Below are 15,176 nucleotides of genomic sequence, written 5' to 3' on the forward strand. Positions count from 1 at the left end.
ATAAATTTATTATAAATTAACCTCTCTGAGCTTTAGTTTCTTAATGGGTAAAAGAAAGCTAGTCCTAAGTACATACCTCACAGGATGTAACCTTATACATGTAAAGCTTCTAGCACATCATATGTTCTTTTTAATATTGAACTCACATACCTACTCATTCCCATGCCCTAAGAAAGTGTACTATTCAATACTACTAGTACAGCAATTTTTTTTATGGATACCGTATATATAACATAAAATATTTCACTTTAATCATTTGAAAGTGTACAATTTCAGTGGCATTTAGAATCTTCTCATTGTTTGTGACCATCACCACTATTCATCCTCTGAACTTCCTCATCACTTGAAACTGAAACTCTGTACAAATTAAACAATATCTCTATATTACCTTCCTCCTCTCTCCAGCCCCTGGCACTTACTATTCTAGTGGCAGAAATTCTATCTACAATCAGCCAAACAAGTAAGGATTATAACACTACAAAAGAAGTACAGTTAAACCTCAGTTTTCGAATGTCTTGGTTCTCAAACAATTCAGTTTTCGACTAAGTTGTTGACGGAAAAAATGTCTCGGTTGTCTAAAAAGTCTTTGGATCTCGATTCTCTACCCAACAACACCTTCATGCTGTTACTTGTATGATCAGTCACGTGTCTCTCAGGTGACAAAAAAAGGAGGTTCCATTTTTGAACAAGTTGCTTTTGGTTTTCTGAAACAAATTAAGTTCGAGAACCAAGGTTCCACTGTATATCTAAATGTGTAATATAACAGAAATTCTTCAATTTTAGGAGAGAAAAGGAAACAATGAAAGATTTTAGGTTGTCATCAAGTGATACCTTTAAAGAATACAAATTACTACAAAATCATCTCATACTTTTTATAAAAACCTAAAATGCAATGTCTCCTCTTCCTTCATACAAACACATAATTAAAACAAACTGTCCAACCAAAATTTCCAGAAGAAATGAAATAGTTATTTTGTAGAACACCATCAATACATCTATGTAACAATGACAGTGTGCAGTGTTAACCCTAATAATTCATTCAGTAACAGGTATCTTACATCTCATCATATGTGATAAAGTAAATGACATATAGCAAACCTTATTCAACTGTGCACTGAAAATTTCATATATTAATAAGTTTGTAAATTATTTTTAACCATGTATAACCATAGATATATAAATAATAATTTAATAAATACCTAAGTAATACATCTAACACTGAACAAGGTAGAACACAGATTCAAAGTTTAAAGCATGGTTATTTATCACCTTTGAAAACTAGACAAAACAAGATGGTTTACCAAAAAATGTTAAATATTAAAAACAGCAACAATAACAACAGCTGAAGGAGTATAACCAGAAAGAATATTTTGACTAGACATCTCAGGGAAACAACACAAAACAGTAGGACACAGTTCCAAAGTGAAGGGGATACTTGAATTGCCAAGTCAAAAACCGCTTCTTTGCATCAACAAGAGGATAGGGGGACAGACAGCCAGAGTACTGCAGGGTCCAGTCTAACTACAGGGAGAAGTAAAGGAGACAAGGCTCAATGATAAACCCCAAATGGTTGGGAAGCAAAGGGAGGCCAGGGCTGGAGTGAGAGACTTTGCACAGTTAGCTATCCTGCTATGTTTATTTCAAGAGAAATATATCACCCACCAAAATAGTGTCATAAAGAGAATAGGTGTTAGTTTCCAACATTACTCTAGCTCTCCATGAAATAATCTTTTGCAAATAGGCTCAGGAAAAATATGTTCCTCGTTGAATGATGAGTAGTAATTTAAAAAAAACAAAACAATGCTACAAATATAAGAAGCTATGGCAAGAAACACAAAGAAATTAAGTGTGAACTGACAAGTCAGAGAAGTAAAAGAAAAATAACCACTCAAATGAAGACCAAATGGAAGTGGAGGAGGAAATAGGCACTGCTAAAAATACAGAAAAGCACACAAAGCACAGAATCAAAAGGAAATTTTCAAAGGGAATGAAGAAAGGCCAAAAGAGTTCTAGAAAAAAGGAAAGAAAGAGAAAGACAAAAAAGACACTAAATACAAATAACACAGATTACAGGCCAAGATGAATCAAGTAACATAAGCATACTTGGTATCTTCGAAGAAAAAAAAAATCAAAATAAAGGAACTGAAAACTCGTTTTCAATGTAATTCAAGAAAAGTTTCCAGAAATAAAAGAAAAATGTAAACTACAGATTAAAATAATATAGCACATCCAGAAAAGAGACATATAAGCATCAACACCAAGACACATTCTTGTATTGATTACAAAAATGGCTAAGGAGACCAAATAAATGAATTCACCTTTAAGGAGAGAAAAATGAGTCAGCCCTCAGACTTTTCTACAACAAAGGGTGGAGCAATACCTACAACATCAACCAGAAAAGAACATGGGACTGAGGAACTTCTTAGCTAGTCCACTTGTCATTTAGTACAAACTCAGTGAAAAGACATTTAAAATGCGAGAAATTGGGGAACTGACTTCCCATTAGACTGTTTAAAAAAGCTTTGAGAGGATACCTGCAACCAAATAACACTATGCAGAAACAAAATAAACTGGAGGGAAGCATTGAAATGATTCAGCTCTTTAAATATTCTGTGTACAGAAAAGAATGTAACAGTTACAGGCTGTGACACAGAAATTATATACCTAATGAGTAAAGAGGCAAAAAAAGCAAAAATCATTTAAATTTGGTAAAGAAAATAATATAAATATCTTATAGGAACAAATTATTTTTAAAGATACAAAGATGGACATCAAGAAAAATTAATCAGTTAATATGATGTGCTGAGAAAGAATGACAGGGAGAAAAAGGCAATATACCAAATGTTACCACATAAAATTGGGAATAAGAAAACGCTGCCTAATAAAATAGAAAACCAAGTATATTGTATAAAGCTATAAGTTATAAAGATTATGAATGGATTCAAACTCCAAACCTTTCAAATTACTAAAAGTGCATATTAAACATGAACACTTGAATTGCATAGTCATACACAAGATGAGGCAAAACTAGGTCTACAGTTGTATGTGAAACAGAGTTTATCTTTGTATTATTATTGATTGATGATTGTATTATTTCCATATGAACAATTGTAAACCTACTTTTAAGTCCCACCCTGTGTTTAGTGGATCATCTAGTGATTATACAGTAACATTGTTTTAGGAACAGAAACCATAACAAAAACAATGACGACAGAATTAAAACCAAGTATAGCTTTAATGTCAATGAATAAAAGTGAGATTAATACAATTTCATGATAAAACATTTAAAAAATTGAGATTCTGTTAAGTAAATTGACCTATATTCTTAAAAAAAAAAAAAATGCCAGTGTCATGTAAGGCTATGGATCTTGTGCTAAAAAACATGCTAAAAAAGATATTATTGGTACAAGTGACAACATATATGTAGATTAAAGTGTTGTACAGAAGTTAAATTTCCTGAATTTGATAGTTATTGTTACACTTTTAAAATTAACTTTTTATGTAATTATTTTTTAAAAATTATTTATTGATTTTTAGAGGGAGGGGGGAAAGGAGAGTAAAAGAGATAGGGAGAAACAATGATTTGTTGGTCCATCCATTTATGCATTCACTGGTTGATTCTTCTATGTGCTTTTACTGGAGATCGAACTCATCACATCTATAGGCTATTGCAATGATGCTCCAACCAACTGAGTTACCCAGCCAGGGCTAAAAATAATAACTTTTTTCTATAAGTTAAAATTATTTCTAAATAAAAGTTAAAAAAAAAGAGAGCATCATGTAACTATAAAAAATACATTCTGGTGATAGATATCAGATCAGTGTTTGCCTAACTCAGGGGGATGGGGATGATTAGAAAGAGGTCTGTTCTGGGTAATTAAAGTGTATTATATCTTGACTGAGGTGTTTTAAAACACAGGTATATACATATGTCAGAATCCATTGAGCCGTACACCTAAAACTTGTGCATTTTGTTAAATTTAATGATACCTATTTTTTTTAAAAAGCTAATGAGATAACTTATTGTTTAGCATGAGGTAAAAATTAATAATCGCAATTCCTAATCATAAGCCTACCTAAGAGTGAATGTGAGGTTTTGAATCTAAACTGCCCATGTGACCTGGAAAATACTAAACTAAAATTTTAATTTTGCAAATCCTCCCTAAAAGCATTAACCCATTTTTTAGGTCTCTTCTAGATTCCCAGAAATTAAGACTACCTAATTATTAAAAAAAAAATTATTTTTTGAAGTGTTTTATTGATTACAGTGTTACATTTGTTCCAGTTTCCCTTCCCTCTGCTCCCCTCCACCTGGTGGCTCCCCTCCCTCCCCTTGTCCCCCCCTTTTAGTCCATGTCCATTGGTTGTACATATAGTTCTTCTCAAACTCTCTCTGTCTATTCCATTCCCTACTACAATGTTTCTTAATTCCTATACCATCCCCCTCCCTCTCCCCCTTCCCCTTCCCTGCTGACCTCCCCCCCAATATGCTCCCCATATCTATAGTTCTTTTTCCACTCTCATTGCCTATTTAGTTTGCCTTTGTTTCAATTCCCTAGCTTCTGTTATTGTTTCTTGTGATGCAGTTTTCATTTTAGTGTTCATAGTTTTGATCCTCCTTTTTCTAAACCAGTCCCTTTAACATCTCATATAATAGTGGTTTGGATCTAATGAACTCTTTCAGTTTTATTTTGTCCTGGAAACACTTTCTCTGCCCTTCTATTCTGAATGACAGCTTCGCTGGATAAAGTATTCGTGGTTGTAGGTTTTGGATTTTCATTGCTTTGAATATTTCTTGCCAGTCCCTTCTTGCCTGCAGGGTCTCCCTTGAGAAGTCAGCTGATAGTCTAATTGGGACCCCTTTGTACATGATTCTTTTCTTCTCTCTTGCTGCTTTTAAGATTCTCTCTTTATCTTTAACTTTTGACATTTTGAATATAATGTGTCTTGGAGTGGTTCTCCCTGGGTCCAGTTGTTTTGGAACTCTCTGTGCTTCCTGGACCTGTAAGTCTATTTCCTTCCCCAAGTTTGGGAAGTTCTGCTTTATTATATTTTCACTTTCACTTAATTTTTCAATTTCTAGTTCTTCTTCGCCCTCTGGCAATCCTATAATCTGTATATTCGATCTCTTATAGCTGTCCCAGAGGTTTCTGATCCTCTCATCCTTGCCTCCTGTTTCCTCTCTCTGCACTGGTTGACTGTTTGTTCCTTCTCTATGTTCTGGTTTGTTGATTTGAACTCTGGATTTTATTTCCTCACCATTTGTCTCGTATGAGGTTTTGTTCCTTTCAGTATGAGTGTTTTTCAATTCTTTCTCATCTTTTTCCAGATCTTTTGTTAATTCTGTAAGCCACCTGATAATAATGGCCCTGAACTGAGCCTCTGACAGGTTTCTTATTTGTTCATCTGTCAGGTTCTTCATCTGTTGCCTGGTGAGCTGTGCCACCGGGATGTCTATAGTTGTCTGCCTCATTTTGACAGATGCGTTTTGCTTTCTTGGGCCGGCTATAGGGGGCAGTGCCTGTGTACTCATCACAACCCAGTGACCGGCAGCGATCCGCAACCTTTTTCCCCTCACTGTGGCCCTTTGTTGTCACAACCCAGCGACCGGCGGTGGTCCAGCAACCTTTCTCGCCACGCTATGGCACTTTGTCGTCACTGCCCAGCAACCAGTGGCTACCCGCAACCTATTTCGCAGCGCTGTGGCGCTTTGTGTGGGGGCGGAGGTCCAAGATGGATTCCCGCAGTTATTCTGCTAGGAGGCTGGGATCCGTCCTCCCGCCCTCAGAGCCTCACTGTTCCGGGCGATGTGGTGGTTGCTTTTCCAAGCGTTGGGGTCGCAAGCTGCCGGGGTTAGACTGCAGCTGAGACTGCTCTCCCTGCCGCTGTCCCTGGTGCGATCGCAAACAGCTCCGCCCCCTTTCGCTCTTCTTACCTGCCCAAAGGGTGCTGCTGGTTTATAACTTTGTATGTTGGGCTTCCGTGTAGTTTTATTTTCTGGAATTTCTCGTTATCTTTTGTTTTGAAGTAGTTGTATTCCTCTCTAGTTGTAGAGGGAGACCGAGCGTGTCCGTCTAAGCCTCCATCTTGGCCGGAAGTCCAAAACTTTTTTTAATTAGAAAATACATTGAGAAATGAACCATCATCATCAACAAAAAGCTTCCGAAGGACTTCAGATATGTAAAATAAGTATGTGTAAATATTTACAGAAATAAGAGATAGAACTAAAACATGGCAAAAAATAAGATATTTATAAGCACAACCAGGTAGAGAGGAAATGTATATTCTAGTACTTAAAAATATTCTGACAAGAACAGAAATAAAATGTTCCTATTCCCCTATACAAGAAAGGAAAGGACTGACTGTTCTTTGACATTAGTCAGCTAATCCCTAAACTATACTTTGAAATTCAGCAAATCCTTAAACACTCCAGCTTTTTAAAAGTCTCTGGACCTCCCCAAAGCCTGATACAATACCAACTCTTTGCTTTGTTTCAAGAGCCTGTATCTAACAAGCATAGTTCTCCCTTGCTAACAAATAATAAATTCAACTTTGTTTCAGACATATTGAATGGGTTTTGGTTTTAGGTATTTTCAGTAGTGGTGCCTTCCTTGAGCGAATTCAATAGATTTATTTAACAGCAAATGATAGAACTGGAATAAGAATATAGGTAAACAAAAAATATCCACTGGAACCACAGAAATTTTAAAAATTAAGAAAAGAAGGACAAGGAGAGATAATGGGACACCAACAAAAGGTCTAACACAACTGGAATTAAGGAAAAGAAAAAATGGGACAAAGTAGTTATCTGAACAGACAGCAAATAAGAATTTTCCAGAATTAATGAATGACATCTACCCACAGATTAAGCTAGGGATATCATAATAAAACTTTTGGATAGCCAAACGAACAGAAAATCTTGAAATAAAAAATAAAAACTGCTGGAGCAGGAAAAAGACAAATTGTAATATCATCAAAAAATTAAATACCTAGAAATAAGTGTAATGATATATGTTAAAGAATTATATACTGAATACTATAAAACCTTATTAAAAATTAAGTAAAGGGTGGAATAACTGAGATGAAAATAAATGGAGAGCAATTAAATAAATGAGAAAACAATCCACATTCATCTAGTAAAATATTCTACATTGTAAATGTATCAATTCTCCCCAAACTGATCTATAGATGCAAAATAATTCCATGCATAATCCTAGCAATGTTTTTTGTGAAAATTGACAAATGATATCCATGATTTAGAGGCAATGCAAAAAGCCAACAATAATCAAGAAATTTAAAAAAAAAAAAATACAAAGCTATGTTACCTTATACCAAAATAGCTTTATAAATTTATAGTAATTACAAAGTACGGTACCAACAAAAAGACCAGCAATCAGACAAATAGTAATGAAATAAATAATCTATCTATACCTGCACTGTCCCATATGAAAGTCACTAGACACATGTGGCTATTTAAATTTACATTAATTAAAATTAACTAATATTAAAAATTCAGAAGTAGAGGTGGGTCAAGAGGTGATAAATGGTGAGGGAAGGAGACTTGACTTGGGGTGGTGAACACACAGTACAATATACAGATGATGTCTTATAGAACAGAATACCTAAAATTTGTATAGTTTTATTAACCAATGTCACTAATAAAGTCAATAAAAATGAAAAAATTCAGTCCTTAGTTGCACTGGTCACATTTCAAGAACTCAGCAGCTACATGTAGTTAATAACTACTAAATTAAACAAAAAATATACAGACATTTCCATTATGGCAGAAAGTTCCATTAGAGAGCACTTATCTAGAAAGGTACACATAAGATAACTTGATTTATGAAAAGACACTTTAGTGCAGTGGAGAAAAGTTGGTCTTTTCAATAAATTGTGATGGATCAATCAGACATCCATAAACAAAATTAAATAAATAATCAATAATCAATCAAGTCTGACCCTTACCTCATACCATGTAAAAAAATCAAATCCAGGTGGACTGTAAATCAAATTTGTAAAAAATAAAACAAAACAATAGTTTTTAGGAGAAAACACAGGAAATTATCTTCACAACCCTGAAGTAGACAAATATTTCTAAAATAGGATGTAAAAAAATGTCAAGAATAAAAGACATTACTGATAAAGAGTATTTAAGATGATGTTAAAAGTTGAGAACATCTGCTTATCAAAACATTATTAGAAGAGTGAAAAAGCAAGCCATAGCCTGAGAAAAATGTGCGACATGTCTACCTGACAAAATACTCATTCAAAATATAAATCTGACATAAGACTCCTAGAAAACAATAAGAAAAGGGTAGACAGAAAACCCAACAGGAAAATAAATAAGACATGAACAGGCACTTAAAAGAGGACGTCCAAATGGCTAATAAGTATATGAAAAAGTGTTAAGACTTCATTTGTCATCAGAAAAATACAAATGAAAACCTCAGTAAATATCACTATATAATTACCAGAATATCTAAAACGAAATTAAATATAGACAATATCAAGTGTTGGTAAGGACGTGGTATGCCTGGAATTCATAGACACTGTCAATACAAGAATAAATTGGTACAACCACTTTAAAAAATGCCCTGGCTGGTGCAGCTCAGTTGATTAGTGCTGGCCTGTGAACCAAAGGGTCACCAGTTTGATTCCCAGTCAGGGCACATGCCTGGATTGTGGGCCTGGTCCCCATTTGGGGTCATGTGAGAGGCAACCACACAGGTTACTCTTTTCTCTCCCTCTCCTTCTCCCTTCCTTCCCTGCTCTCTAAAAATAAATAAAAACAACAACAACAACAACAGAAAGATAGACTGTTAGAAGAAAAAATTTTTTAAATGTCTGGATGAGTTTAGGGATTGAACTGTGGCCCTCCCCATCCCACCCCGTTGCCCAATTCACATGTTTAGGTCCTAAAACCCAGTGCCTCAGAATGTGACCTAATTTGGAAATACTGTTAGTGCAGATGTAATTAGTTAAAATTAGGTCATTAGGATGAGCTCTAACCCAATATAATTGGTATCCTTTTAAAAAGGAAACATTTTGCCCTGGCAGGTGTGGCTCAGTACATTGGAGCATTGTCCCATAACCTAAAGGTTGAGGTTTGATTACCAGTTAGGGCGCATGCCTGGGTTGTGGGTTCAAGCCCCAGTCCACAGTGGAGGAGACAACTGATGGATGTTTCTCACTTTGATGTTTCTTTCTCTCCCTTTCTCTCTCCCCTACTCTCTCTCTAAAATCAATGAAAAAAAAAATGTCCTTGGCTGAGGATAAAAAAATGTTTTAAGAGAACATTTTGACATGAATAGAAGGAAAATGATGTGAAAAGTCGCTGGAAAAAGACAGCCATCTGCAAGCCAAGGAGTCAGACTTAGAAGATATCCTTTCCACAAAGTCTTAGGAAGAAATCATTCCCAGCAAACATTGATTTTGGACTTCTAGCCTCTAGAACTATGAGACAATAAATTTCTATTGTTTAAGGCATCTATTTGTGATACTTTGCTAAGACAAGCCTGGCAAACTAATACAAGCAGTATCTACTTAGTGGAATATATGCATATTTTATGACACAACAATTTCTCTTCTTGGTATATGTACAAGAAAAATGTACCTATATTTACCAAAAGATTGTATAAGAATGTTTATAGCATTGTTTTTGTAAGAGCCCCAAACTAAAAACAACCTAAATGCTCATCAACAGTCGAATCAATAAATAAATGATATATTTACACAATAAAATTTTATGATATATGGCAAGGAGATGAACCAACTACAATGAAATACAACAATATGGAAGGATATAAATCCCAGATTAATTTGTACAATAATCCCAAACAACATTAAAAAATACTGAATAAATTATAGTGAAACTGCAGAACTCTAAAGACAAAGAAAAATCTTAAAATCATATACAAATACAAGATGATCTACAAAGCAATGAAAATTAGACTGATTCCTTGGTGGGTTTTTGTTTTGTTTTGGAAAATTTTCAAACTCACAGAAAGAAAAGCAAAAAAGAATAATACAATAAACACACTTATACCACTCACTAAATCCACTCTTTTAACATTTTGGTTGATCCATTCAAAGTTTTTCTAAACATGCACATGTCCTTCCCTTTTGGGAAAATGTAGAAAATAACCTGAAGATAGTAGGATTCCTTACCCCCAAATTCTTTATCATCCCAGGAACAAGAACATTCTTCTGTTCAACTACAACACCATTACCTCACCTAAGATAATCAACATTAATTCAATAATATCACTATAATAGAGTCCAGACAAAATTTTCCCAGTTATTCTAAAAAATGCCCTCTAAAGCAGGTGTCCCCACCCCCAGTCCATGGCCTGTTAGAAACAACTGGCCGTAAGCAAAGCTTGCCTGAGGAAGCTCACCTGAGTTCCGTCTCCAGTCCCCCTACCTTCCAGGGAACTGTTCCTGGTGTCAAAAAGGTCTAAAGTTTATCCTTCTACTTATCCAGGACCTAATCAAAATTTATGCATTACTTTCATATATTCTAACTCTTATTTATTTCTCAATTTAGAACATTCTTGTCACTTCCCTAGTTTTTTCAAGACATAGAATCATCTGAAGACTTCAGATCAAATGTCCTGAAAAAATGTGCCACATTCGGAACAGGTTTGACTGCTTCCTTATGATTATCAGCTCAAGTATTTCCAGGAAGAACACTCTTAAGGAAGGTTGTACATCTCCCATGCACTACATTATGCCTGTAGGTCTCCTGCTACTGGTGATACTGACATTACCCATTTTGTAATTTTTCTCTTTGTAATTAATAAGTCACCTGTAGCATATTTTAAGACGCAAGAGCACACTTTTCATGGCAACTGTGGAAACCAGAAGACAGCAGACTATGACACCTAAAGTGCTAAGAAAAAAACAGCTATCAAAGCAGAGTTGTATGCCAACCAAAATATCATTCATGAAGGAAGGCAAAATAAGATATATCATAAAAAAAATTAACAGAAGACTATGTACACACACACACACACACACACACACACATACAGAGCTTTGCACAGAGCTTTGTTTTTTATACATTTGCCAGGTATTTAACATTTTCAGCATGTCTTGAAAAAATTACCTTACCTGCCATCTCTTCTAAGGGCAAAAATGATGCCATCTCTCTGGAAAGGAAGCAGCTTTGCTCTTAGCTTATCAGGCAAAAAATCCAGCTGTTTGTAAGATTCACTTGTCAAACAGGAAATCTGAGATGTAAGAGGCTTTTTCATATTATGAACTCTGGGCATGATGACCCTAAAATCAAAGAAATCACAAAAGGAAAGGGGTTGGGAAAATAGATATTACTAAGTGTAATTAGAGAGTTAAACATAAATAACAATATTAACATACTTATCAGTAGCCTTGATAAACTATCTACATAGATATAAATAAAATCATGTTCCCAGAATAAGCTATTAAAAAAATTCAAAGCACTGAGTCCAAAAGCAATTACTTAATTCACTATCAAAAAACTCAGCATCCTCTATTTCATTTGTATTTCTAATTGAGCCATAGTATAGCCATAACCCTATTTTAATAAGCAATAAATATATTACTTTAAAGTTATATATCAACTACATTTTTACCAACTGAACAACTTTTAAAATAAAGGGCAAATTTGCTATAAAAGATTAATCCTTTCATAATTTATAGATGTATATTTTTATATCATACCATATTTTCTAAGATTGGAATAAAACTGCATTTTAAAAATTGTAAAATACAGTCATGGCTGGGTGGCTCAGTTGATTGGAGCATCATCCTGTATACCAAAAGGATGTGGGTTCGATTCATAGTCAGAGCATATTACTTTGGTTGTGTGTTTGCTCCACAGTCCTGGTGCCTTAGGGAGACAACCAATTTCTTAATTTCTTTCTCTCTCTCCCTCTCTCTCTCTCTCTCTCTCACTCCCTAAAATCAATAAACGTATCCTTGGGTGAGCATTAAAAAGAAGAAAAATCATAAAATACAAAGACATTAACTTCAAATTTATAATAATTAACTTAGCATTATTATTAAGTGAGACTGATTTTTAAATATTAAAATGAATTGTTTTTAAATGAATTGAATCCATAGTATAAACTCTGCCTGGTTAGTATCTTCCTCACCCCTGGGCTCCCACAGATATAACTTTAATTTTCTGCCATATAAAAATTTCATATCTATAAATTTTTAGGCCTATGCAAAAAAAAACAAACAAACAAAAAAAAAAACTAAACTATAAAGCTTCTCTAATAACAATACTTTGTATTTAGATTGTAACTATTCATCTGTTTATATATAATCTTATTCCATCTTTTAAAAATTTCCTTTTTTCTCAATTACTTGGAGACTTATAAACTTTAATTCCCCTCCCCCCCAAAGTAATCAACTTCTGTGTCCAATGTCTAAGAATCTTAAGAATTCAACAATTATTTATTAATTTAAAAATAGGTACTATAAGCCACAATCTAGAGAAGCAAGGACCACACCCTCATAGAGGGGAGGCTAAAGAGAAAATAAATAAGATTATAACAGGGCGAGGGCCATCCCCAAAAGTCCCCACAGCCCACAGATTTGGGGATGGGAGGAGATAATACAGTTTTTAAGGTACTTTGCATATCTATGGCAGGCTGGTAGCTAGATAATAGCTGTACTACTGCCAAGGTAAAGGCCAGTAAAAGGGCAGATAATATAGTTTGATTCTTTGCATGTGAATGACAAGGAGATAGCTGAAGGGAAGAAGTGCTGCCACCTGAGTAAAAGGATGGATGATACAGTTTAAGATACTTTTCATAACAATTAAGTATGGTGCTTCAGGTGAGCATTTAAAATAAGGGGGAGCCACTTCTGGCCAACATGGAGGCCTAGATACACACTAAGTTGTGTCTCCCTCCACAACTAAATAGGAATACAACTACTTCAAAACTAGAGACAAACGGAAGTTCCAGAAAATCGAGCTGCATGGAAGCCCAACAAAGATATAAAGAAGAAATACTCATCCAGACAGGTAGGAAGGGCGGAATCGGGGCAGAGAGGACGCAGTGTGGTGGTGGCAGCAGCAGCGGCAGTGGCAGGCCAGTGGAAAGTGCAGTCAAACATTTTAAAAAGTCGAGAGGGACACCTGGGGAGCACTTCCAGCATCAGACCAGGCTGCAGAGCTCACGGTTCCAGCGCTGGGGAAATAAAGCCTCATTGCTTCTGAATGTGCAAACCAGGGGAGTTGGGGCGGATATGAAACTGCCAGTCTGTCAGCAGAGTCCCCTTGTTTAAAGGTCCCCCATAGTCTGAGGAAGTCCGCAGACCCACCCACTCCGGGAACAACGACCAGGGCAACAGCTAGAGAGGCGCCAGTCCCATACAGAAATGGGAGAAGTGTCTGGAAAAGGGGGAAGTGCTGAGCAAGCAGCTAGAAGCCAGAGAAGTATGGCCCAAAAGAGAGAACCAAACAAGGTTCCAGTGGGAGAACTAAGCGACGAGGAAATAGCGAACCTAATAGATGAGTAGATAGCCAACCTAACAAACAAGGAGAGAGCCAACATAACAGATGCAGAGTTCAAAACACTAGTGATAAAGATGCTTTACAGACTTGACAGATATGCTTAAGTATGGCAGATGCAAAAGGGAAGAAGTGAAGGGTATGCTAAATGAGACAAAGGAAAACCTACACAAAACCAATGGTAAAGGGAAAGACACCAGGGTTCAAATCAACGATTTGGAATATAAGGAAGAAGAAAACAGTCAACCAGTACAGAATGAGGAAATAAGAATTGAAAAAAATGAGGAGAGGCTTAGGAACCTCTGAGACAACTTTAAACATACCAACATCTGAATCATAAGGGTGCCAGAAGCAGAAAAGGAAGAGCAAGAAATTGAAAGTTTCTGTGAAAAAATAACAAAGGAAAACTTCCCAAATTTGGTGAAGGAAATAGACATACAAGTCTAGGAAGCACAGGGAGTCCCAAACAAGCTGGACCCAAAGAGGTACACAACAAGACACATTATAATTAAAATGCCAAAGGCTACAGATAAAGAAGGAATCTTAAAATCAGCAAGAGAAAAGTGGAGAGTTACCTACAAAGAAGTGCCTGTAAGACTATCAGCTGATTTCTCAAAGGACACTTTGCAAGCAAGAAGGGACTGGCAAGATCCAAGATGGCGGAAGAGTGAGTGGAAGCTACACTAACCTCCTCCCAGGACTAGTCTGGATTTACAACTTAATTTTGGAGAAATCATCTGAAATAACCAACCGAACACTAGCTGGAGAGAAGTCTTATAACCACGGAGACACAGAAAAGGTCACTACATCACAACGTGACTGGTAGGGAGTGCGGAGACGTGGAAGGGCTGGCTGGGCTCACACGGGTGGCAGCTGAAGGGACTGAGAAACAGCTCAGCAGCCGGGGGTTCCCCCTGAGAAGGGCAGAGTCTAAATCCCCAGCTGAGCTTCCCAGCCTACAGCAACAGAGTGGAAGGTAAAATAGTATCCAGCTGTGAAAAGCAAAAAGCTACAGGGTTTCTAGCTAGCCGGACAGAAACAGCGGGAGAAAAAGAGCTCTTAAACAGATCACATACGAAAATATTTTGGTCCCCACTTACCCTGGGCTCAAGCAGAGAGAGGGCAGAGAGGACTGGAGATGCTTGGGGAGAGTTTGGTGTGGTGGCTTTGAGGGGAGAACTGGGGAAGCAGATGACCAGGTCCCAGTGCTGACTCATCCCCAGTACTGCAGGAAGACCATTCCCCAATCCCCCAAGTGGCATCAGCCTGATGAGAAGCAAAAGCCCTGCCTACAGGAATTAAGCTGCCACACCTTCGGTCCTTAAGCCTGACGGCTAATCACAGATTGAGTAGATTAACAACTAAAGGAGACAGACAAAGGCAGTACATCCCTGGAAGTCTCCAACAGGCTGCCTAGGGCCAGACTGGTACACGATCTGATGCCACCAGGGGCAGCTCCAGGAACTGCAGATCATTCTAAGCAGCAACAAACAATAAGAGTCACAAAAATGGGGAGACAGAGAAACAAACCCCCATCAAAAGGAAAAGTAGAGTCCCCAGAAAGAGTGCTAAATGAAATAGAGGGGAGCAAATTATCAGATATGGAATTTAAAACATTGATTATGGAGAAGCTCAATGAGCTAAGCGGAAACGACAGGGAACTTAGAATTAC

General features: G+C 36.5%; 1 protein-coding gene across 3 annotated transcripts in view; it reads right to left on the bottom strand.

Annotated features, from left to right (window-relative positions):
* ZRANB3 (zinc finger RANBP2-type containing 3) overlaps positions 1-15,176 on the bottom strand; it is a 282,266-nt gene that overhangs the window by 235,199 nt on the left and 31,891 nt on the right. For all 3 annotated transcript variants that reach the window (XM_090267121.1, XM_090267113.1, XM_090267104.1), the window contains one exon: positions 11,113-11,280. In XM_090267121.1, coding sequence (XP_090123247.1) covers positions 11,113-11,273 — 161 coding nt within the window. In that variant the 5' untranslated portion in view covers positions 11,274-11,280. The remainder of the gene's footprint in view (positions 1-11,112; positions 11,281-15,176) is intronic.

The sequence above is a fragment of the Furipterus horrens genome, unplaced genomic scaffold (genome assembly GCF_987537825.1).
Source record: "Furipterus horrens unplaced genomic scaffold, mFurHor1.1.pri manual_scaffold_1, whole genome shotgun sequence".
In the NCBI taxonomy this organism is placed as follows: Eukaryota; Metazoa; Chordata; class Mammalia; order Chiroptera; family Furipteridae; genus Furipterus; species Furipterus horrens.